This window comes from Staurois parvus, unplaced genomic scaffold (genome assembly GCF_062004578.1).
Source record: "Staurois parvus isolate SC_StPar_1 unplaced genomic scaffold, SC_StPar_1.0 ptg001484l, whole genome shotgun sequence".
Taxonomy (NCBI): Eukaryota; Metazoa; Chordata; class Amphibia; order Anura; family Ranidae; genus Staurois; species Staurois parvus.
Genome location: NW_028319280.1, coordinates 56,602 through 80,618, shown reverse-complemented (window position 1 = coordinate 80,618; position 24,017 = coordinate 56,602). Strand labels below are relative to the sequence as shown.

The 24,017-nt window shown below is 48.4% G+C and overlaps 1 protein-coding gene across 1 annotated transcript in view; it reads left to right on the top strand.

Moving 5' to 3' along the window:
• LOC149435585 (SCO-spondin-like) overlaps positions 1-24,017 on the top strand; it is a 234,063-nt gene that overhangs the window by 165,970 nt on the left and 44,076 nt on the right. The window contains 2 exon segments of the mRNA XM_089662513.1: positions 22,935-23,155; positions 23,350-23,427. Of these exon segments, the coding sequence (XP_089518639.1) occupies positions 22,935-23,155; positions 23,350-23,427 (299 nt within the window).

Genomic DNA, 24,017 nt, shown 5'->3' with positions numbered 1-24,017 from the left:
TGTAGGTAGTCCTCAGATAAGGAGATACATGAAAGTATACCCAAGAGTGGGATTGTAGGTAGTCCCCAGATAAGGAGATACATGAAAGTAAACCCAAGTGTGGGATTGTAGGTAGTCCTCAGATAAGGAGATACATGAAAGTAAACCCAAGTGTGGGATTGTAGGTAGTCCTCAGATAAGGAGATACATGAAAGTATACCCAAGAGTGGGATTGTAGGTAGTCCCCAGATACGGAGATACATGAAAGTAAACCCAAGTGTGGGATTGTAGGTAGTCCTCAGATAAGGAGATACATGAACGTAAACCCAAGTGTGGGATTGTAGGTAGTCCTGAGATAAGGAGATACATGAAAGTAAACCCAAGTGTGGGATTGTAGGTGGTCCTCAGATAAGGAGATACATGAAAGTAAACCCAAGTGTGGAATTGTAGGTAGTCCTCAGATAAGGAGATACATGAAAGTAAACCCAAGACTGGGATTGTAGGTAGTCCTCAGATAAGGAGATACATGAAATGACCCCAAGTGTGGGATCGTAGGTAGTCCTCAGATAAGGAGATATATGAAAGTAAACCCAAGACTGGGATTGTAGGTAGTCCTCAGATAAGGAGATATATGAAAGTAAACCCAGGTGTGGGATTGTAGGTAGTCCTCAGATAAGGAGATACATGAAATGACCCCAAGTGTGGGATCGTAGGTAGTCCCCAGATAAGGAGATACATGAAAGTAAACCAAGTGTGGGATTGTAGGTAGTCCTCAGATAAGGAGATACATGAAAGTAAACCCAAGTGTGGGATTGTAGGTGGTCCTCAGATAAGGAGATACATGAAAGTAAGCCCAAGAGTGGGATTGTAGGTAGTCCTCAGATAAGGAGATACATGAAAGTAAACCCAAGTGTGGGATTGTAGGTAGTCCTGAGATAAGGAGATACATGAAAGTAAACCCAAGTGTGGGATTGTAGGTAGTCCTCAGATAAGGAGATACATGAAAGTAAACCCAAGTGTGGGATTGTAGGTAGTCCTCAAATAAGGAGATATATGAAAGTAAACCCAGGTGTGGGATCGTAGGTAGTCCTCAGATAAGGAGATACATGAAATCAACCCAAGTGTGGGATTGTAGGTAGTCCTGAGATAAGGAGATACATGAAAGTAAACCCAAGTGTGGGATTGTAGGTAGTCCTCAGATAAGGAGATACATGAAAGTAAACCCAAGTGTGGGATCGTAGGTGGTCCTCAGATAAGGAGATACATGAAAGTAAGCCCAAGAGTGGGATTGTAGGTAGTCCTCAGATAAGGAGATACATGAAAGTAAACCCAGGTGTGGGATTGTAGGTAGTCCTCAAATAAGGAGATATATGAAAGTAAACCCAGGTGTGGGATTGTAGGTAGTCCTCAGATAAGGAGATACATGAAAGTAAACCCAAGTGTGGGATCGTAGGTGGTCCTCAGATAAGGAGATACATGAAAGTAAACCCAAGTGTGGAATTGTAGGTAGTCCTCAGATAAGGAGATACATGAAAGTAAACCCAAGACTGGGATTGTAGGTAGTCCTCAGATAAGGAGATATATGAAAGTAAACCCAGGTGTGGGATCGTAGGTAGTCCTCAGATAAGGAGATACATGAAATGACCCCAAGTGTGGGATCGTAGGTAGTCCCCAGATAAGGAGATACATGAAAGTAAACCAAGTGTGGAATTGTAGGTAGTCCTCAGATAAGGAGATACATGAAAATAAACCCAAGTGTGGGATTGTAGGTGGTCCTCAGATAAGGAGATACATGAAAGTAAACCCAAGTGTGGGATTGTAGGTGGTCCTCAGATAAGGAGATACATGAAAGTAAACCCAAGTGTGGGATTGTAGGTAGTCCTCAGATAAGGAGATACATGAAAATAAACCCAAGTGCGGGATTGTAGGTGGTCCTCAGAAATGGAGATACATGAAAGTAAACCCAAGTGTGGGATTGTAGGTAGTCCCCAGATAAGGAGATACATGAAAGTAAACCCAAGTGTGGGATTGTAGGTAGTCCTCAGATAAGGAGATACATGAAAGTAAACCCAAGTGCGGGATTGTAGGTGGTCCTCAGAAATGGAGATACATGAAAGTAAACCCAAGTGTGGGATTGTAGGTAGTCCCCAGATAAGGAGATACATGAAAGTAAACCCAAGTGTGGGATTGTAGGTAGTCCTCAGATAAGGAGATACATGAAAGTAAACCCAAGTGTGGGATCGTAGGTGGTCCTCAGATAAGGAGATACATGAAAGTGACCCCAAGTGTGGGATCGTAGGTAGTCCTCAGATAAGGAGATACATGAACGTAAACCCAAGAGTGGGATTGTAGGTAGTCCCCAGATAAGGAGATACATGAAAGTAAACCCAAGGGTGGGATCGTAGGTAGTCCTCAGATAAGGAGATACATGAAATGACCCCAAGTGTGGGATCGTAGGTAGTCCCCAGATAAGGAGATACATGAAAGTAAACCAAGTGTGGAATTGTAGGTAGTCCTCAGATAAGGAGATACATGAAAGTAAACCCAAGTGTGGGATTGTAGGTAGTCCTCAGATAAGGAGATACATGAAAATAAACCCAAGTGTGGGATTGTAGGTGGTCCTCAGATAAGGAGATACATGAAAGTAAACCCAAGTGTGGGATTGTAGGTGGTCCTCAGATAAGGAGATACATGAAAGTAAACCCAAGTGTGGGATTGTAGGTAGTCCTCAGATAAGGAGATACATGAAAATAAACCCAAGTGCGGGATTGTAGGTGGTCCTCAGAAATGGAGATACATGAAAGTAAACCCAAGTGTGGGATTGTAGGTAGTCCCCAGATAAGGAGATACATGAAAGTAAACCCAAGTGTGGGATTGTAGGTAGTCCTCAGATAAGGAGATACATGAAAATAAACCCAAGTGCGGGATTGTAGGTGGTCCTCAGAAATGGAGATACATGAAAGTAAACCCAAGTGTGGGATTGTAGGTAGTCCTCAGATAAGGAGATACATGAAAGTAAACCCAAGTGTGGGATTGTAGGTAGTCCTCAGATAAGGAGATACATGAACGTAAACCCAAGTGTGGGATTGTAGGTAGTCCTCAGATAAGGAGATACATGAACGTAAACCCAAGTGTGGGATTGTAGGTAGTCCTCAGATAAGGAGATACATGAAAGTATACCCAAGAGTGGGATTGTAGGTAGTCCCCAGATAAGGAGATACATGAAAGTAAACCCAAGTGTGGGATTGTAGGTAGTCCTCAGATAAGGAGATACATGAAAGTAAACCCAAGTGTGGGATTGTAGGTAGTCCTCAGATAAGGAGATACATGAAAGTATACCCAAGAGTGGGATTGTAGGTAGTCCCCAGATACGGAGATACATGAAAGTAAACCCAAGTGTGGGATTGTAGGTAGTCCTCAGATAAGGAGATACATGAACGTAAACCCAAGTGTGGGATTGTAGGTAGTCCTGAGATAAGGAGATACATGAAAGTAAACCCAAGTGTGGGATTGTAGGTGGTCCTCAGATAAGGAGATACATGAAAGTAAACCCAAGTGTGGAATTGTAGGTAGTCCTCAGATAAGGAGATACATGAAAGTAAACCCAAGACTGGGATTGTAGGTAGTCCTCAGATAAGGAGATACATGAAATGACCCCAAGTGTGGGATCGTAGGTAGTCCTCAGATAAGGAGATATATGAAAGTAAACCCAAGACTGGGATTGTAGGTAGTCCTCAGATAAGGAGATATATGAAAGTAAACCCAGGTGTGGGATTGTAGGTAGTCCTCAGATAAGGAGATACATGAAATGACCCCAAGTGTGGGATCGTAGGTAGTCCCCAGATAAGGAGATACATGAAAGTAAACCAAGTGTGGGATTGTAGGTAGTCCTCAGATAAGGAGATACATGAAAGTAAACCCAAGTGTGGGATTGTAGGTGGTCCTCAGATAAGGAGATACATGAAAGTAAGCCCAAGAGTGGGATTGTAGGTAGTCCTCAGATAAGGAGATACATGAAAGTAAACCCAAGTGTGGGATTGTAGGTAGTCCTGAGATAAGGAGATACATGAAAGTAAACCCAAGTGTGGGATTGTAGGTAGTCCTCAGATAAGGAGATACATGAAAGTAAACCCAAGTGTGGGATTGTAGGTAGTCCTCAAATAAGGAGATATATGAAAGTAAACCCAGGTGTGGGATCGTAGGTAGTCCTCAGATAAGGAGATACATGAAATCAACCCAAGTGTGGGATTGTAGGTAGTCCTGAGATAAGGAGATACATGAAAGTAAACCCAAGTGTGGGATTGTAGGTAGTCCTCAGATAAGGAGATACATGAAAGTAAACCCAAGTGTGGGATCGTAGGTGGTCCTCAGATAAGGAGATACATGAAAGTAAGCCCAAGAGTGGGATTGTAGGTAGTCCTCAGATAAGGAGATACATGAAAGTAAACCCAGGTGTGGGATTGTAGGTAGTCCTCAAATAAGGAGATATATGAAAGTAAACCCAGGTGTGGGATTGTAGGTAGTCCTCAGATAAGGAGATACATGAAAGTAAACCCAAGTGTGGGATCGTAGGTGGTCCTCAGATAAGGAGATACATGAAAGTAAACCCAAGTGTGGAATTGTAGGTAGTCCTCAGATAAGGAGATACATGAAAGTAAACCCAAGACTGGGATTGTAGGTAGTCCTCAGATAAGGAGATATATGAAAGTAAACCCAGGTGTGGGATCGTAGGTAGTCCTCAGATAAGGAGATACATGAAATGACCCCAAGTGTGGGATCGTAGGTAGTCCCCAGATAAGGAGATACATGAAAGTAAACCAAGTGTGGAATTGTAGGTAGTCCTCAGATAAGGAGATACATGAAAATAAACCCAAGTGTGGGATTGTAGGTGGTCCTCAGATAAGGAGATACATGAAAGTAAACCCAAGTGTGGGATTGTAGGTGGTCCTCAGATAAGGAGATACATGAAAGTAAACCCAAGTGTGGGATTGTAGGTAGTCCTCAGATAAGGAGATACATGAAAATAAACCCAAGTGCGGGATTGTAGGTGGTCCTCAGAAATGGAGATACATGAAAGTAAACCCAAGTGTGGGATTGTAGGTAGTCCCCAGATAAGGAGATACATGAAAGTAAACCCAAGTGTGGGATTGTAGGTAGTCCTCAGATAAGGAGATACATGAAAGTAAACCCAAGTGCGGGATTGTAGGTGGTCCTCAGAAATGGAGATACATGAAAGTAAACCCAAGTGTGGGATTGTAGGTAGTCCCCAGATAAGGAGATACATGAAAGTAAACCCAAGTGTGGGATTGTAGGTAGTCCTCAGATAAGGAGATACATGAAAGTAAACCCAAGTGTGGGATCGTAGGTGGTCCTCAGATAAGGAGATACATGAAAGTGACCCCAAGTGTGGGATCGTAGGTAGTCCTCAGATAAGGAGATACATGAACGTAAACCCAAGAGTGGGATTGTAGGTAGTCCCCAGATAAGGAGATACATGAAAGTAAACCCAAGGGTGGGATCGTAGGTAGTCCTCAGATAAGGAGATACATGAAATGACCCCAAGTGTGGGATCGTAGGTAGTCCCCAGATAAGGAGATACATGAAAGTAAACCAAGTGTGGAATTGTAGGTAGTCCTCAGATAAGGAGATACATGAAAGTAAACCCAAGTGTGGGATTGTAGGTAGTCCTCAGATAAGGAGATACATGAAAATAAACCCAAGTGTGGGATTGTAGGTGGTCCTCAGATAAGGAGATACATGAAAGTAAACCCAAGTGTGGGATTGTAGGTGGTCCTCAGATAAGGAGATACATGAAAGTAAACCCAAGTGTGGGATTGTAGGTAGTCCTCAGATAAGGAGATACATGAAAATAAACCCAAGTGCGGGATTGTAGGTGGTCCTCAGAAATGGAGATACATGAAAGTAAACCCAAGTGTGGGATTGTAGGTAGTCCCCAGATAAGGAGATACATGAAAGTAAACCCAAGTGTGGGATTGTAGGTAGTCCTCAGATAAGGAGATACATGAAAATAAACCCAAGTGCGGGATTGTAGGTGGTCCTCAGAAATGGAGATACATGAAAGTAAACCCAAGTGTGGGATTGTAGGTAGTCCCCAGATAAGGAGATACATGAAAGTAAACCCAAGTGTGGGATTGTAGGTAGTCCTCAGATAAGGAGATACATGAAAGTAAACCCAAGTGTGGGATCGTAGGTGGTCCTCAGATAAGGAGATACATGAAAGTGACCCCAAGTGTGGGATCGTAGGTAGTCCTCAGATAAGGAGATACATGAACGTAAACCCAAGAGTGGGATTGTAGGTAGTCCCCAGATAAGGAGATACATGAAAGTAAACCCAAGGGTGGGATCGTAGGTAGTCCTCAGATAAGGAGATACATGAAAGTGACCCCAAGAGTGGGATTGTAGGTAGTCCTCAGATAAGGAGATACATGAAAGTGACCCCAAGAGTGGGATTGTAGGTGGTCCTCAGATAAGGAGATACATGAAAGTAAACCCAAGTGTGGGATTGTAGGTGGTCCTCAGATAAGGAGATACATGAAAGTAAACCCAAGTGTGGGATTGTAGGTAGTCCTCAGATAAGGAGATACATGAAAATAAACCCAAGTGCGGGATTGTAGGTGGTCCTCAGAAATGGAGATACATGAAAGTAAACCCAAGTGTGGGATTGTAGGTAGTCCCCAGATAAGGAGATACATGAAAGTAAACCCAAGTGTGGGATTGTAGGTAGTCCTCAGATAAGGAGATACATGAAAGTAAACCCAAGTGTGGGATCGTAGGTGGTCCTCAGATAAGGAGATACATGAAAGTGACCCCAAGTGTGGGATCGTAGGTAGTCCTCAGATAAGGAGATACATGAACGTAAACCCAAGAGTGGGATTGTAGGTAGTCCCCAGATAAGGAGATACATGAAAGTAAACCCAAGGGTGGGATCGTAGGTAGTCCTCAGATAAGGAGATACATGAAAGTGACCCCAAGAGTGGGATTGTAGGTAGTCCTCAGATAAGGAGATACATGAAAGTGACACCAAGAGTGGGATTGTAGGTGGTCCTCAGATAAGGAGATACATGAAAGTAAACCCAAGTGTGGGATTGTAGGTGGTCCTCAGATAAGGAGATACATGAAAGTAAACCCAAGTGTGGGATTGTAGGTAGTCCTCAGATAAGGAGATACATGAAAATAAACCCAAGTGCGGGATTGTAGGTGGTCCTCAGAAATGGAGATACATGAAAGTAAACCCAAGTGTGGGATTGTAGGTAGTCCCCAGATAAGGAGATACATGAAAGTAAACCCAAGTGTGGGATTGTAGGTAGTCCTCAGATAAGGAGATACATGAAAGTAAACCCAAGTGTGGGATCGTAGGTGGTCCTCAGATAAGGAGATACATGAAAGTGACCCCAAGTGTGGGATCGTAGGTAGTCCTCAGATAAGGAGATACATGAAAGTAAACCCAAGTGTGGGATTGTAGGTAGTCCCCAGATAAGGAGATACATGAAAGTAAACCCAAGGGTGGGATCGTAGGTAGTCCTCAGATAAGGAGATACATGAAAGTGACCCCAAGAGTGGGATTGTAGGTAGTCCTCAGATAAGGAGATACATGAAAGTGACCCCAAGAGTGGGATTGTAGGTAGTCCCCAGATACGGAGATACATGAAAGTAAACCCAAGTGTGGGATTGTAGGTAGTCCTCAGATAAGGAGATACATGAAATGACCCCAAGTGTGGGATCGTAGGTAGTCCCCAGATAAGGAGATACATGAAAGTAAACCAAGTGTGGGATTGTAGGTGGTCCTCAGATAAGGAGATACATGAAAGTAAGCCCAAGAGTGGGATTGTAGGTAGTCCTCAGATAAGGAGATACATGAAAGTAAACCCAAGTGTGGGATTGTAGGTGGTCCTCAGATAAGGAGATACATGAAAGTAAACCCAAGTGTGGGATCGTAGGTAGTCCTCAGATAAGGAGATACATGAACGTAAACCCAAGTGTGGGATTGTAGGTGGTCCTCAGATTTCCCCAACAGGTGCTCTGGCAGAGAGTATAGATATGGTTCACTGTTCTCATGTAGACCGTGGATTAGCCACCTGATGAAAGTATGTGTATGGCACAGCCAGATCTATGCGCTAATATAGCAAAGAGAGACGGTCATTGATGATGCATTTGGACATGCAGTTCAATCCTTAGAGCCGTATTACAGGCATGTAGATTGCATGGCAGACCCAAACATGACCCATGAGGAATAGTCCATTAGGATATCTTCCAAGAACATGTAAAGGCAATGGTGCCCGTGGAGGTATACAGCAGGTAGAGTGGGACTGAAAATATTCACCGTAGTGGGTGAGCTAAGGAATAGTGAACCGCCGTCTTCCAATGTTCGGAAAAATGTCAGCCGGATTACAATGGCTCATCCAAGCCCTTGGCAGGAAATGAGAAGGCCCCAGTGTGTGGATGCCTATGTACTGAGTCACCCAACCTTGCCCTGTCATCTGGGATTGTCTCTTCCCACTACTGAGTATAGAAGGCTGAACCATGCAGTGTAGTCATCCGTGGGTCAAGGGTCTGCCGGATCAGCCTGGTGTTCCGGTGTGCGGTGCATGGCGGTGAGATGGTAACACTGAGTGGAAGCACCGGGAAGCCGGTGACGGAGGCACCAAGACGCTGTGACATCAACGCGTTTCACCCACTAATGCAGGCCATAGATGGGTCGAAAATCGGCCGATTTTTCTTTTAAAAAAACGAACAATCGGTCGTTCAAGTGGCCGACGTTACCACCAATGATAAAAAAAATCGGCCGATTTTCATCCCGTCTAGAGCCGGCAAAAAGTGTCTCTGCAGAGAGCTCCGCTATTTCTTTGACAGTTCTCTGACAGTTCCTTGACATTTACAGCGGTTGCAACATTGTATATATTTGTATCCATTTAGGATACAGATGTTTTTATTCGGAAACAAATAGATACAATGTTGCAACCGCTGTAAATGTCAAGGAACTGTCAGAGAACTGTCAAAGAAATAGCGGAGCTCTCTGCAGAGACACTTTTTGCTGGACTGGAATTCCTCTTATTTTCATCCTACTTCTTCTTCATCCTCATCCTCTTCTTCTTCTTCATCCTCATCCTCTTCTTCTTCTTCTTCTTCTTCATCCTCATCCTCTTCTTCTTCCTCATCCTCTTCTTCTTCTCCTTCTTCATCCTCGTCCTCTTCTTCTTCATCATCCTCGTCCTCTTCTTCTTCATCATCCTCATCCTCTTCTTCTGCTTCTTCTTCTTCATCCTCTTCTTCTTCTTCATCATTCTCTTCTTCTTCTTCATCATCCTCATCCTCTTCTTCTTCTTCATCCTCATCTTCTTCTTCCTCATCCTCATCTTCTTCTTCCTCATCCTCTTCTTCTTCTTCCTCCTCTTCTTCTTCTTCATCCTCTTCTTCTTCTTCTTCTTCCTCATCCTCTTCTTCTTCATCCTCATCCTCTTCTTCTTCTTCTTCCTCATCCTCATCCTCTTCTTCTTCTCCTTCTTCATCTTCTTCTTCATCATCCTCATCCTCTTCTTCTGCTTCTTCTTCTTCATCCTCATCTTCTTCTTTATCATCCTCTTCTTCTTCTTCATCATCCTCATCCTCTTCTTCTCCTTCTTCTTCTACTTCTTCTTCATCCTCATCTTCTTCTTCCTCTTCCTCATCTTCTTCTTCTTCCTCATCCTCATCTTCTTCTTCTTCTTCTTCTTCCTCATCTTCTTCTTCTTCTTCCTCATCCTCATCTTCTTCTTCTTCTTCCTCATCCTCATCTTCTTCTTCTCCCTCATCCTCTTCTTCCTCATCCTCTTCTTCTTCTTCATCCTCATCCTCTTCTTCTTCTTCTTCTTCTTCTTCCTCATCCTCATCATCTTCTTCTTCATCCTCATCTTCTTCTTCTTCTTCTTCTTCATCCTCTTCTTCATCCTCATCCTCTTCTTCTTCTCCTTCTTCTTCTTCTTCTCCTTCTTCTTCTTCTTCTTCATCCTCATCCTCTTCTTCTTCTTCTTCTTCTTCTTCTTCTTCTTCATCCTCTTCTTCTTCCTCTTCTTCATCCTCTTCTTCATCCTCTTCCTCTTCTTCTTTTTCTTCTTTTTGTCTTCCTCTTGCAGGTCACTGCTCATGCGCAGATTTTTTATCGGTAAAAAATCGACCGATTTGCCCACTAATTGCCGCGAAAATCGTCCGATCGTCAAAATTGGCCGATTTTTTTCCAACTTTCCCGATTTAAAAAAACGGCCAAAATACCGAAAAACGACCGAACAAATAGCCCACTAACGATCCGAAAATCGGCCGATTTTCGACCCATCTATGTCCTGCATAAGTCACATGAGCTTCTTCAGTTGTGATAGTTCACTGGGAGCCTCCAGTATGACTTCTTACTCGTTCTTCCCGACATGCTGAGGACAACTTGGCTAAAGTTCTCTACTGCAAGAATTGTTTGAGGAATTTGGCCTTTGAGGGATGTTGTCTTTGGGGCCCACTTTGGGTAATATCATCAAGAATGCTATTAAAGGCAGGAGAACCCGTTTTTCCTGGTGAAAAAAAGCCGGGGGTGCAGACTGCATATTCATCTTCCATTGGTTTCTCTCTCACCTCAACTTCAGCGTTGAGGTCCTCCAAGCTCGGCTTCCCGTCCTCCGGCACAGCCTGGTATTCCACGTCGGCCAGATACTCAGATAAGCCTTCCTTTCCATGAAGGTGCTGCCCCATTTTCCAGAGTTGGGGGTCACCTGTTGACATTTTCTGGCACCTTGACAGCTTGTATTCTAGATGCCTGGGTGCAAGGAGGTGTACCAAGGCTACAGACGGACGTTTCTTTGCTTGTCTTCTCCTCGTTTTCTCACTTCCAACCTTCCTGTTTCTCCACACAGACTAGAAGATCTCCTTCACCCCTTTCAGGTCTCCTGGATCAAGGTGTCCTTGCCTCAGTCCCTACAGCAGGACGGTTCCAGGGCTTCTACTGCAACCTACGTAACATAAGAGTGCTGCACTGACGTAGCATCAGGGGCGGACTGACCATTTGGAAACTCAGGCACTGCCCGAGGGCCCGGGGTCAGTAGGGGGTCTCATGAGATGCCCCCGGTACCTTTTTCATAGACTTTTTTGAGTATGGGCAAGGACACAGGGGCCCCATGATCCCCTATTGCCCGGGGGCCCCATGAGTTGTCAGTCTGCCCCTGCTTAGGAGTACTGAGGCAGGGTGCTGGGATGTTTTCAGGAAGCTATGTACAGCACCTTGCCGGCCCCTCCCATCAGCCATGATGTGCATACATTGCATAGAGAAGCACAGGGACCCAGTGATGACATCACTGGCTCTAAAGTAAGTTGTGTAATGAAAATTAAAAGGTTCTAGTTCAAAATATCATTTTCATGTTGGGGGGGGAGGGGAGGAGCCAGGGAAGGCAAAGGGTACACCGAACAAACTTCAGCTTTACAATCTCTGACAAAACGTTTGGGGTTTTTTTTTGGGGGGGGGGGGGGATTTGGATGAAGCAGGAAATGGTTCAAACCCCCGTCAGATTTATTTGCTGTCCTATTGGAAAGATTTTCCCTTTCTTTGAGTCTCAGAGACAACAGGAAGTGCAATTCCTTCTTAGACAGGTGTCACCAGACCGGTGTCCCCATTGGAACAATGGTGACCAGGACAGTGGGAGAGGAGGAATCTCACCAATGTGGACACAGACAGCCAGAAAACCTGACAGGGGGTCCAACTCTTCACAACTCCACCCAAAATACGAAAACAAAAAATTAGCAAGAGAATGACCAAGCCTAGCCCCTCCCCCGGCCCTGGTCAGTGTGGTGACCCAGATTACGTCTCGGGACATACGTATGCAAAACGGTGATCAAAATAAATTCATAGAACCTGAAAGTCATTAACAATACAAAAAGAGTGGAAAGGGAATCACAAAATATATGATCGCTACACCCAATAGAGTGACCGAGTGATAAGTGCGGCGTGACGTCAGCACGTAGGGCTCCGCCCGACGCTACACCCAATAGAGTGACCGAGTGATAAGTGCGGCGTGACGTCAGCACGTAGGGCTCCACCCGACGCTACATCCAATACAGTGACCGAGTGATAAGTGCGGCGTGACGTCAGCACGTAGGGCTCCACCCGACGCTACACCCAATAGAGTGACCGAGTGATAAGTGCGGCGTGACGTCAGCACGTAGGGCTCCACCCGACGCTACATCCAATAGAGTGACCGAGTGATAAGTGCGGCGTGACGTCAGCACGTAGGGCTCCACCCGACGCTACATCCAATAGAGTGACCGTGTGATAAGTGCGGCGTGACGTCAGCACGTAGGGCTCCACCCGACGCTACACCCAATAGAGTGACCGAGTGATAAGTGCGGCGTGACGTCAGCACGTAGGGCTCCACCCGACGCTACACCCAATACAGTGACCGAGTGATAAGTGCGGCGTGACGTCAGCACGTAGGGCTCCACCCGACGCTACACCCAATAGAGTGACCGAGTGATAAGTGCGGCGTGACGTCAGCACGTAGGGCTCCACCCGACGCTACACCCAATACAGTGACCGAGTGATAAGTGCGGCGTGACGTCAGCACGTAGGGCTCCACCCGACGCTACACCCAATAGAGTGACCGAGTGATAAGTGCGGCGTGACGTCAGCACGTAGGGCTCCACCCGACGCTACACCCAATAGAGTGACCGAGTGATAAGTGCGGCGTGACGTCAGCACGTAGGGCTGCACCCGACGCTACACCCAATAGAGTGACCGAGTGATAAGTGCGGCGTGACGTCAGCACGTAGGGCTGCACCCGACGCTACACCCAATAGAGTGACCGAGTGATAAGTGCGGCGTGACGTCAGCACGTAGGGCTGCACCCGACGCTACACCCAATACAGTGACCGAGTGATAAGTGCGGCGTGACGTCAGCACGTAGGGCTCCACCCGACGCTACACCCAATAGAGTGACCGAGTGATAAGTGCGGCGTGACGTCAGCACGTAGGGCTCCACCCGACGCTACACCCAATAGAGTGACCGAGTGATAAGTGCGGCGTGACGTCAGCACGTAGGGCTCCACCCGACGCTACACCCAATACAGTGACCGAGTGATAAGTGCAGAATAAATATTGACTAAATATAACTCGTAAAGTGACCCAAAGAGGGCTACGCGCAAGAAAAAAATCCAACAGGTGCGGCCGAAACGTACAAATATGGCCGCTGATCCAAACATGGAGTCGGCGGCATGACGTCAGCACGTAGGGCCCCACCCGATACTACACCCAATAGAGTGACAAAGTGCTGCGTGCAGAATAAATATTGACCAAATATAATTCGTAAAGTGACCCAACAAAGGGCTACGTGCAAGAAAAAAATCTGAAAGCATAAAGTTCATCAAATAATCCATGAAAACAAATGTAAAGGGACATAAACTGAACAGTCCAAACAAATTCCTTGCAGATTTGCCTGTAGTATTCCAAAAGGTGCAAATCTTCATGTAATCCGCCACCACGATGCACTCACCAGAACCGAAGCATGGTCACGCACAACTGCCAGACAACGGACCTTTCCTGGTGCCTTCTCAGAGATTGGATCGCCGGCCAGAAAGGCGGCTTGCCAATCCAAGCATGGACTCGGCGGCGTGACGTCAGCACGTAGGGCTCCACCCGATGCGTTTCCTGCACACGCACGTCTTCAAAGGGATACGCCCACGAAACGCGTCAGTTGGAGCCCTACGTGCTGACGTCATGCCGCCGGCCAGAAAGGAGATGCTGGGGAGATGGCTCACCACACGGAGCCCAGAAATGAAGGATAAAGTGTCGTTTATTGCAAAATGTATAAAAGCAAAATCAAATCCACGTGGAATGTATACACACAGATGCGGCTTGCCAATCCAAGCATGGGCTCAGCGGCGTGACGTCAGCACGTAGGGCTCCACCCGATGCGTTTCCTGCACACGCACGTCTTCAAAGGGATACGCCCACGAAACACGTCAGTTGGAGCCCTACGTGCTGATGTCATGCCGCCGGCCAGAAAGGAGATGCTGGGGAGATGGCTCACCACACGGAGCCCAGAAATGATGGATAAAGTGTCGTTTATTGCAAAATGTATAAAAGCAAAATCAAATCCACGTGGAATGTATACACACAGATGCGGCTTGCCAATCCAAGCATGGGCTCGGCGGCGTGACGTCAGCACCTAGGGCTCCACCCGATGCGTTTCCTGCACACGCACGTCTTCAAAGGGATACGCCCACGAAACGCGTCAGTTGGAGCCCTACGTGCTGACGTCATGCCGCCGAGTCCATGTTTGGATCAGCGGCCATATTTGTAAGTTTCGGCCGCATCGGTTCGATTATTTTCTTGCAGGTAGCACTTTTTGGATCACTTTATGAATTATGTTGAGTCAATATTTATTCTGCACGTAGCACTCGGTCACTCTGTTGGGTGTATCGGTCATATATTTTGCGATTCCTTTTCCACTATTTTTGTATTTTTAATTACTTTCAGGTTTTGTAAATTTCTTTTGATCGCCGTTTTTTATATATGTCCTGAAACGTAATGTGGATTGTATTTCAGCGCAGAACTGTTATGTTCAATATTTTTCTTTGGGTTGGTTTAGCTCAGGGTGCTAGCAGCTTTTATTCTCTGAGCGCTCGCTAAATTTTATTTGCTATTTGAATTTTATTGCAACCTGTTCGCTGTTTCAAAACTCAGAGGGGGCATTCGCCCCATCTTGGACCTCCAGACATTGAATGTTTAAATTTAGGCCCAAACGTTTAGGATGGTATCCACCAGATCTGTAATTGCCTTCCTTCATTAAGGAGACCTCCTGGCTTCGGTAGACCTCAAAGATGCTTACCGTTACCTATCTTTCCAGGGCACTAACACTTTCTGTGCCTTGAGATGGGACTACTATGCTACCTGTGGTGGCCCTGTCCTTTGAGCTATCCTTTTGTAAGGGACCGCCCGGCGGTACCACTAGCACTCCACTGAATAGGCGTCCCCAGCGCACGGAGTCTAAGTCCCAGGGTGCTTGTTCACCAGGGCCCCTGATGGTGGGGATGGACTTGGAGCTCCCTGAGACCAGGTCGTGACTACTGGGTGCGTCCGTCAGTGGTAGTAGTATGCGCAAGGGGCTCCCACGGGGAAGAGTCTGATGTGAGGAGGTCAAAAGACCCCACTGCACGGGATGGATGAATGGATGAGCAAGGTCAGACGGGCCGGGTCGGTAACAGAGAGGGCGGCAAGGTACAAGGCAGCGGGCATAGAATGGTCGGGTCACACGCCAGGTCAGCAACAGCAGGTCAAATCCAATAGGGGGCATTCAGGAGAGAGGTCAGGCAAAGCAAGGGTCAGAGCAGGAGAAAGCAGCAAGGTCAGGTACAATCCGGGTCAATAACTTACAGGGTACAGGATGCAGGGAAGACCAGAAGGCACTGAATGACAGCTCAGGGCCATTTAAATATCCCGCCCTGCGCTGCCATTGGTGCCCAGCGGGCGGCCGCGGCTTCTACTGCGCATGCGCGAACTCGAACGCCGCGGCCGGCCCGGACCTAGTGCCCGTGTCCCTGCACAGGGCGGTGCACTGCGCCTGCGCCGGGACCATCGCGGCAGGGATCGGGGAGATCCCTGACATTGCCCCCCCCCTACGGGCAACCTCCGGATGCCCACCCGATCTCTCCACCACGGGTGATCGCGAAAGAACCTCCGGACAAGTCTGGGTGCATGGACATTATGGGCTGGTTCCCAAGAATTGTCCTCAGGACCATAGCCCTTCCATTTGATAAGGAATTGGGTCTGGCCTCCCCTCCTTCGACACTTCAGGATTGTTTCAACCTCAAACTCTTCTTCCCCTTCGACCGTTACCGCTTCCGGGGGTCTAGATTCCCGGTCAGGGAAGGCATCTGGGACCACAGGCTTCAGAAGGGACACATGAAAGACCGGGTGGATCTTGAGCGTGTCAGGGAGGGCGAGTTCGTAGGCTACTTCGTTAACCATCCGTTTAATGCAGAAGGGGCCTATAAATTTGGGTCCCAATTTCTTTGACGGGCAAAGCATCTTTAGATTGGACGTCGCCAGCCAAACCTTCTCCCCAGGCCGCAACACCAGATCTCCTCTCCATTTCCTGTTGAATGCTTTCCTGTAGTCTTCCTGGGCCCGACTGATGGCCACTTGAAGCTTCTCATTGTTCGCAGCGAAGAACGTTACCACATCTTGTGTTGCTGGTACTGGGCATTCCGACACCAAATCCGGGAGGAAGACTGGGTGAAAGCCATAGTTGGCAAAGAACGGGGACTGCCCTGTTGCTGAGTGGCGGGCGTTGTTATACGCAAATTCCGCTAGAGGTAGAAGTGGCAGCCAGTCATCTTGAGTAAATGAGGTATAGCATCTCAAGTATTGCTCCAAGGTCTGATTGGTCCTTTCGGTTTGACCGTTCGTTTGAGGGTGGAACGCAGAGGAGAGAGATAATTTGATGTCCAGGGCTTTGCACAGTGCCCTCCAGAATCTGGACGTGAACTGGACCCCTCGGTCCGAGACAATGTCTTCGGGGACCCCATGCAACCTGACTACCTCACGAATGAAGACTTGCGCGGTCTCGGCCGCCGAGGGGGTCTTCTTCAACGGGATGAAGTGGGCCATCTTGGACAAGCGGTCCACGACTACCAGGATTGCCGTGTGGTCTCGGGATGGCGGAAGCTCGACTATAAAGTCTAGTGAGATCTTTTGCCAAGGCCGTTCAGGAATAGGTAAGGGTCGCAGCAGACCCCAAACCTTGTTTCTTGATGGCTTGTTCTTCTGGCAGGTGACACAGGACCTGACATAGCCCTTACAATCCTTAGCCATGTCTGGCCACCAGAATGAGCGTCGGAGAAGTTCCAGGGTCTTTTCTGGGCCAAAGTGCCCCACCATTGGGTGGTCGTGGCAATGCCCCAAGACCAGGGTTCGGGTTTCTTCCGGCACCACAATTCGGTCATCCCTCCATAGGAGTCCCCCCTTGTTCCGGAGCGGCCCTCCGCCTGGGGTAGAGAAGTTTGTGGATGCCTCCATTAGCCTGGAACGAAGATCCGACTGAAGGACCAAGAAGTTACCCGAGGACAGGATGGTGTCAGGTACTGGGGTCTCCTTGGAGTCTTCGTACATCCGTGATAACACATCCGGCTTAGTGTTCTTTGATCCCGGCCGGTACGTAATGTGGAAGTTGAATCTTGAAAAGAATAGTGCCCATCTCGCCTGTCGCGGGCGTAGACGATTGGCGGTTCTCAGATACTCTAGGTTCTTGTGGTCAGTAAATATTAAGATGGGGTGCACCGCACCTTCCAGCAGGTACCTCCATTCCTCTAACGCCGTTTTGATCGCTAGTAGCTCTCGATCACCGATATCATAGTTCCTCTCCGCTGGGGTCAGCTTCCGTGAGAAGAACGCTACAGGGTGGAGCAATTCCTTGGTGCCTTTTCGTTGGGAGAGGATGGAGCCTACCGCATTCTCCGATGCATCTACCTCCAAGATATAGGGCAGAGCGGCGTCTGGGTGACCCAAAATGGGTGCCGAAGTGAACAGCTTCTTTAAGACTTCGAAAGCTCCCTGCGCTTCTGGTGTCCATCTGAATCGGGTTCCCAGCTTGGTTAGCTGAGTAATGGGGGAGACCAGACCCGAGAAGTTCTTGATGAACTTCCGGTAAAAATTTGCAAAGCCGATGAATCGTTGGACGCCTTTCCTGTCTGTGGGTTCAGGCCAATCCAGTATTGCAGCGACCTTCTGGGGATCCATCGCGACCCCCGCGGTGGAGATAATCAGGCCCAAGAAGGCAATGCTGGATTGTTCAAAACAACATTTTTCTGCCTTGGCGTACAACCCATGCTGCCGCAACCGCCCCAATACTTTTGCTACATGTATTCTGTGTTCCCCCAAAGACGGGGAGAAAATCAGAATGTCGTCTAAATAAACGATCACAAAGACATCCAGAAAGTCCCTAAAAATATCGTTTACAAAGTGTTGAAACGTGGCCGGAGCATTGCACAACCCGAACGGCATGACCAGATATTCAAAATGACCGAAGCGGGTGCGGAAGGCCGTCTTCCACTCGTCCCCCTCCCTTATGCGAATCAAGTTGTACGCCCCCCTCAGATCCAGCTTGGTAAAAACCACTGCTGACTTTAAACTTTGGAACAGCTCAGGTACTAACGGTAGTGGGTAACGGTTTTTTATCGTGACCCTGTTCAATTCCCTGTAATCGATACATGGCCCTAAGGTTTTGTCCTTCTTTTCAACAAAGAAGATTCCCGCCCCCGCCGGTGAAGTGGAGTGGCGGATGAACCCCTTCTGGAGGCTGTCCTCGATATATTCCTTTAGGGCCCCCAATTCGGGCTCTGAAAGGGGGAAGATTCGCCCAAAAGGAATTTCTGAGCCGGGTAACAGGTCAATGGGGCAGTCATAAGGGCGGTGGGGGGGTAGAGTATCAGCCCCCCGTTTGCTGAACACATCTAGAAACCCATGGTAGGCCGCAGGGATTACTTGTTTTAATTCAGCTTCCCCCTCAGAGCACAGGAGGATTTGGGGGGTCCCCGGGCCCGAAGTGCGGCAGTATATCCGACAGTATGGGGAAGGGAACGTGATTACTCCGGTCTCCCAGTCAATCTGGGGGTTATGGGCCCGTAACCATGGGAGCCCCAGAATGACTGGGAAGAGGGGTGAAGCTATAGCATCCAGGCGGAGGAGTTCCTGGTGCTGGCCGGCAATGACAGTGGTGATGGAGGGGGTTTCCTGGTTCACTACCCCCGATTTTATTCGGGAACCGTCGGCCAAATAAATATTGAACCCCATCTGTTTCAATTGAAGGGGAATACCCTGCTGGTGAGCAAAATTAATATCCACGAAGCAGCTGCATGCCCCAGAGTCAATTATGGCCGATACTTCCACGGTCCTTTCTGGAAGCTGAAAGGAAAGGGGTACCACTAAGTATTGGGATGGACCAACATTGCCAAGGGATAAGGAAGAAGAGGTGCACTTACTCAGTTTCTGCGGGCAGGAACGCGCCATATGACCAGCTTCGCCACAATAGAGGCACAGGTTCTGGGATCGTCTGCGCAGATGTTCCTCTGGGGATAGTTTAGGCCGTGCCAGGCCAAGCTGCATGGGTTCGGGGTTGTCTCCAGGTGGCCGGTTTTGGATGATTGGCCTAGGTGTTTGACTGGGACCCTGAAATGATCCCCAGGGATTTCCGTGACCCTGGCCGGACCTCTCAAACCTGCGTTCCCGCAGTCTACGGTCAATTTTAATGGTCAGTGCTATTAAGTCCTCTAAAGTCTCAGGTACCTCCACCTGGGCGAGCTCATCTTTCAGGCCTTCTGATAGGCCAATACGGAACTGATGCAGGAGTGCGAACTCGTTCCAGCAAGTATCCCCCATCCACCGCCTAAATTCAGATGCGTACTCCTCCGCCGCTCGGCGGCCTTGCCGGAGCGTGTACAGAGTAGCTTCAGCAGAAGCTGCCCGCTGCGGGTCATCATAAAGGATGGCCATAGCATCAAAAAAACTGTCAACCGAACTGAGGTGAGGGTCGTTTTTTCCCCGTAATCGATGGGCCCAGTCTTGGGGTTCACCCTGCAGGAGGGAGATGACGAACCCCACCTTCACGGATTCAGTCACGAAGGTTCGGGGTTGTAGCTCAAAATAGAGGAGGCAGGACTCGCGGAATGATCTGAAACGTGTGCGGTCCCCGTGGAAACGTTCCGGTAAGGGTACTCGGGGGTCGGCCGCCGGGAGTGGTGCGGATGCCCCAGACACCAGCACAGGGGCTGCTACGGCTGGAGGTGCGGGGACCGCGGCCTGTGGGGCGGCAGCGGATATAGTACAGGTCTGGAATTGAGTTTCAATCCGCTGACATCTATCCTGCAGGGCCGATACGGTCTGTGTCAAATTGGACAGGTGCCTGCAGATCTCCTCCAGCGGCGAGGGACCTCCTCTAGACTCAGTCATGGCCTTCTGGTACTGTAAGGGACCGCCCGGCGGTACCACTAGCACTCCACTGAATAGGCGTCCCCAGCGTACGGAGTCTAAGTCCCAGGGTGCTTGTTCACCAGGGCCCCTGATGGTGGGGATGGACTTGGAGCTCCCTGAGACCAGGTCGTGACTACTGGGTGCGTCCGTCAGTGGTAGTAGTATGCGCAAGGGGCTCCCACGGGGAAGAGTCTGATGTGAGGAGGTCAGAAGACCCCACTGCACGGGATGGATGGATGAGCAAGGTCAGACGGGCCGGGTCGGTAATAGAGAGGGCGGCAAGGTACAAGGCAGCGGGCATAGAATGGTCGGGTCACACGCCAGGTCAGCAACAGCAGGTCAAATCCAATAGGGGGCATTCAGGAGAGAGGTCAGGCAAAGCAAGGGTCAGAGCAGGAGAAAGCAGCAAGGTCAGGTACAATCCGGGTCAATAACTTACAGGGTACAGGTTCACAGGTTCACAGGATGCAGGAAAGACCAGAAGGCACTGAATGACAGCTCAGGGCCATTTAAATATCCCGCCCTGCGCTGCCATTGGTGCCCAGCGGGCGGCCGCGGCTTCTACTGCGCATGCACGAACTCGAACGCCGCGGCCGGCCCGGACCTAGTGCCCGTGTCCCTGCACAGGGCGGTGCACTGCGCCTGCGCCGGGACCATCGCGGCAGGGATCGGGGAGATCCCTGACACCTTTGCTCCTTTGGTTTTCCCAAAGATGCTGGTCCCAATGCTGTCCCCATTGCATTTTTGTGCTATTGCCATTGTGTAATACTTGGAAGACCTCTTGTTGAGGAACAGTTGGCTCGGGTTTTGTGGGTCAACTTATCTCTGGCTGGGAAGTTGGTGAAGATTCTGTTGGACAACCTATATCTGGCTGGGAACCATCGGTGAGGGCTCTGTTGGACAACTTATCTCTGGCTGGGAAGTTGGTGAAGATTCTGTTGGACAACCTATATCTGGCTGGGAACCATCGGTGAGGGCTCTGTTGGACAACTTATCTCTGGCTGGGAAGTTGGTGAAGATTCTGTTGGACAACCTATATCTGGCTGGGAACCATCGGTGAGGGCTCTGTTGGACAACTTATCTCTGGCTGGGAAGTTGGTGAAGATTCTGTTGGACAACCTATATCTGGCTGAGAACCATCGGTGAGGGCTCTGTTGGACAACTTATCTCTGGCTGGGAAGTTGGTGAAGATTCTGTTGGACAACCTATATCTGGCTGGGAACCATCGGTGAGGACTCTGTTGGACAACTTATCTCTGGCTGGGAAGTTGGTGAAGATTCTGTTGGACAACCTATATCTGGCTGGGAACCATCGGTGAGGGCTCTGTTGGACAACTTATCTCTGGCTGGGAAGTTGGTGAAGATTCTGTTGGACAACCTATATCTGGCTGAGAACCATCGGTGAGGGCTCTGTTGGACAACTTATCTCTGGCTGGGAAGTTGGTGAAGATTCTGTTGGACAACCTATATCTGGCTGGGAACCATCGGTGAGGGCTCTGTTGGACAACTTATCTCTGGCTGGGAAGTTGGTGAAGATTCTGTTGGACAACCTATATCTGGCTGGGAACCATCGGTGAGGGCTCTGTTGGACAACTTATCTCTGGCTGGGAAGTTGGTGAAGATTCTGTTGGACAACCTATATCTGGCTGGGAACCATCGGTGAGGGCTCTGCTGGACAACTTATCTCTGGCTGGGAACAGCTGGCGAGCGCTCTGTGGGACAAGTTATCTCTGGCTGGCAACTGTTAGGCCTCTGTGGGACCATTTATATTTGGTTGTACAGAGGTCAAAGAGGTGGATCTGGTTCTGGACACATCATGCCAGAGTGTTCCTTTCCCAGGAGAATCTTCAGATCCTTCAGTCTCCGGTTTGAACTCTTCAGTTCAGAAGCCATCTAAATCTGTTTCTGTATGGAAGTCTTGGGGTTGATGGTAGCCTCTTTCGAGGTGGTTGCTTTAACCAGCTTCAGTAGACCTCAAAGATGCTTACTGTTACCTATCTTTCCAGTTCACTAACACTTTCTGTGCCTTGAGCTGGGACTACTATGCTACCTGTGGTAGCCTTTCCCTTTGACCTATCCTTTGCGCCTTTGGTTTTCCCAAAGATGCTGGTGCCAATGCTGTCCCCATTGCCATTGTGTAATACTGTGGAGACCTCTTGTTGAGGAACAGATGGCTCGGGCTTTGTAGGTCAACTTATCTGTGTCTGGGAAGTTGATGAAGATTCTGTTGGACAACCTATTTCTGGCTGGGAACCATCGGTGAGGTCTCTGTTGGAACACTTATCTCTGGCTGGCGAGTGCTCTGTGGGACAAGTTATCTCTGGCTGGGAACTGTTAGGGCTCTGTGGGACCAGTTATATTTGGTTGTGCAGAGGTCAAAGAGGTGGATCTGGTCTTGGGCACATCATGCCAGAGTGTTCCTTTTCCTAGGAGAAGCTTCAGATTCTTCAGTCTCAGGTTTGAACTCTTCAGTTCAGAAGGCATCTAAATCTGTTTCTGTATGGAAGTCTTGGGGTTGATGGCAGCCTCTTTCGAGGTGGTTGCTTTAACCAATTTCCCTCCAGATACCTGCAACAAAAGTATACGGTCATCATGGGAAAAAATCCGCCATGGCTCTAGCCAAGGATGAGGCCATTCGAGGCTTTGTGGCTCAGGAATTCGGCTCTAGAGTTGGTGAAGTCCCTTATTCCAATCTTTAGGTAAATTCTCATGATGGACACCATCTGGAATGACAAAAAGGGTAAGATAACATGAGGAAGTGTCAGAGAGATACAATGGGCCCCGTAACATACATGTTGTGGAGAGAAATCTCCTTCTGGTGATCTGAAGCTGGGAAGAAGTCTCTTTAGAGGTTTAGATTTCTCTGTGATGTCAGGACGGTTATATTCCTCATAGAAAGCATTGAGCTGTTATCATATATGTGATATGTTGCAGCATGTAATTTTCATCTCTCCTTCCTCCAGCACGTGTGAGAACGGCCGCATGGAGTGCGCATTTTCCGCTTGTTCTCAGGATGGAGGCTTCACCTTGTGGTCTCCCTGGAGCCCCTGTTCTGTCTCCTGCGGAGGCCTGGGCAATATGACGAGGTCACGGGACTGCTCGAACCCTCCACCAGCCAATGGGGGCAAAGAATGTGAGGGCCCCAGTGTGGACATTAAATACTGCCAGGCACCAGACTGTGAGGGTGAGACTCCCATAATCCCTTGTTGTGGAAATGTATTTTCTTCTGTAGAGCGCTCAATATATTCTATAACTTACAGCCAATACGAGATGTGACATCATACACACTGCCCCGCTCTCTGATGATGTCATGCAGTTTTTCCTGAATATTATATTTTTTGTGTCTCATGCGATGTCTGTCATTGTGTTTTATTGTAGACGTCACCCCAGGGTCCCCGGAGCCCCCCACTGACATGGCTGGTGAGTCTCAGAGCCGTCATGTCACCAGCTATGAGGGTAATGCCATAACATGGGGTCTGGTAGATGAATGGAGTGCGGTCACTCATCAGATCAAGCTTTATACATTCCCATCATGGTTTTCCAAGATATCAGACTCAACCATACGTCCTGCATGGAGCTCTCATACATGATATACGTCTCAGACGTGGAGCTCTCCTCCCTCATACATGATATGCATCTCAGACATGGAGCTCTCCTCCCTCATACATGGAGCTGTCCTCCCTCATACATCATATACATCTCAGACATGGAGCTCTCCTCCAATATAATCAGACATGGAGCTCTCCTCCCTCATACATGATATGCATCTCAGACATGGAGCTCTCCTCCCTCATATATCATATACATCTCAGACATGGAGCTCTCCTCCCTCATACATGATATGCATCTCAGACATGGAGCTCTCCTCCCTCATACATGGAGCTGTCCTCCCTCATACATCATATACATCTCAGACATGGAGCTCTCCTCCAATATAATCAGACATGGAGCTCTCCTCCCTCATACATGATATGCATCTCAGACATGGAGCTCTCCTCCCTCATATATCATATACATCTCAGACATGGAGCTCTCCTCCCTCATAC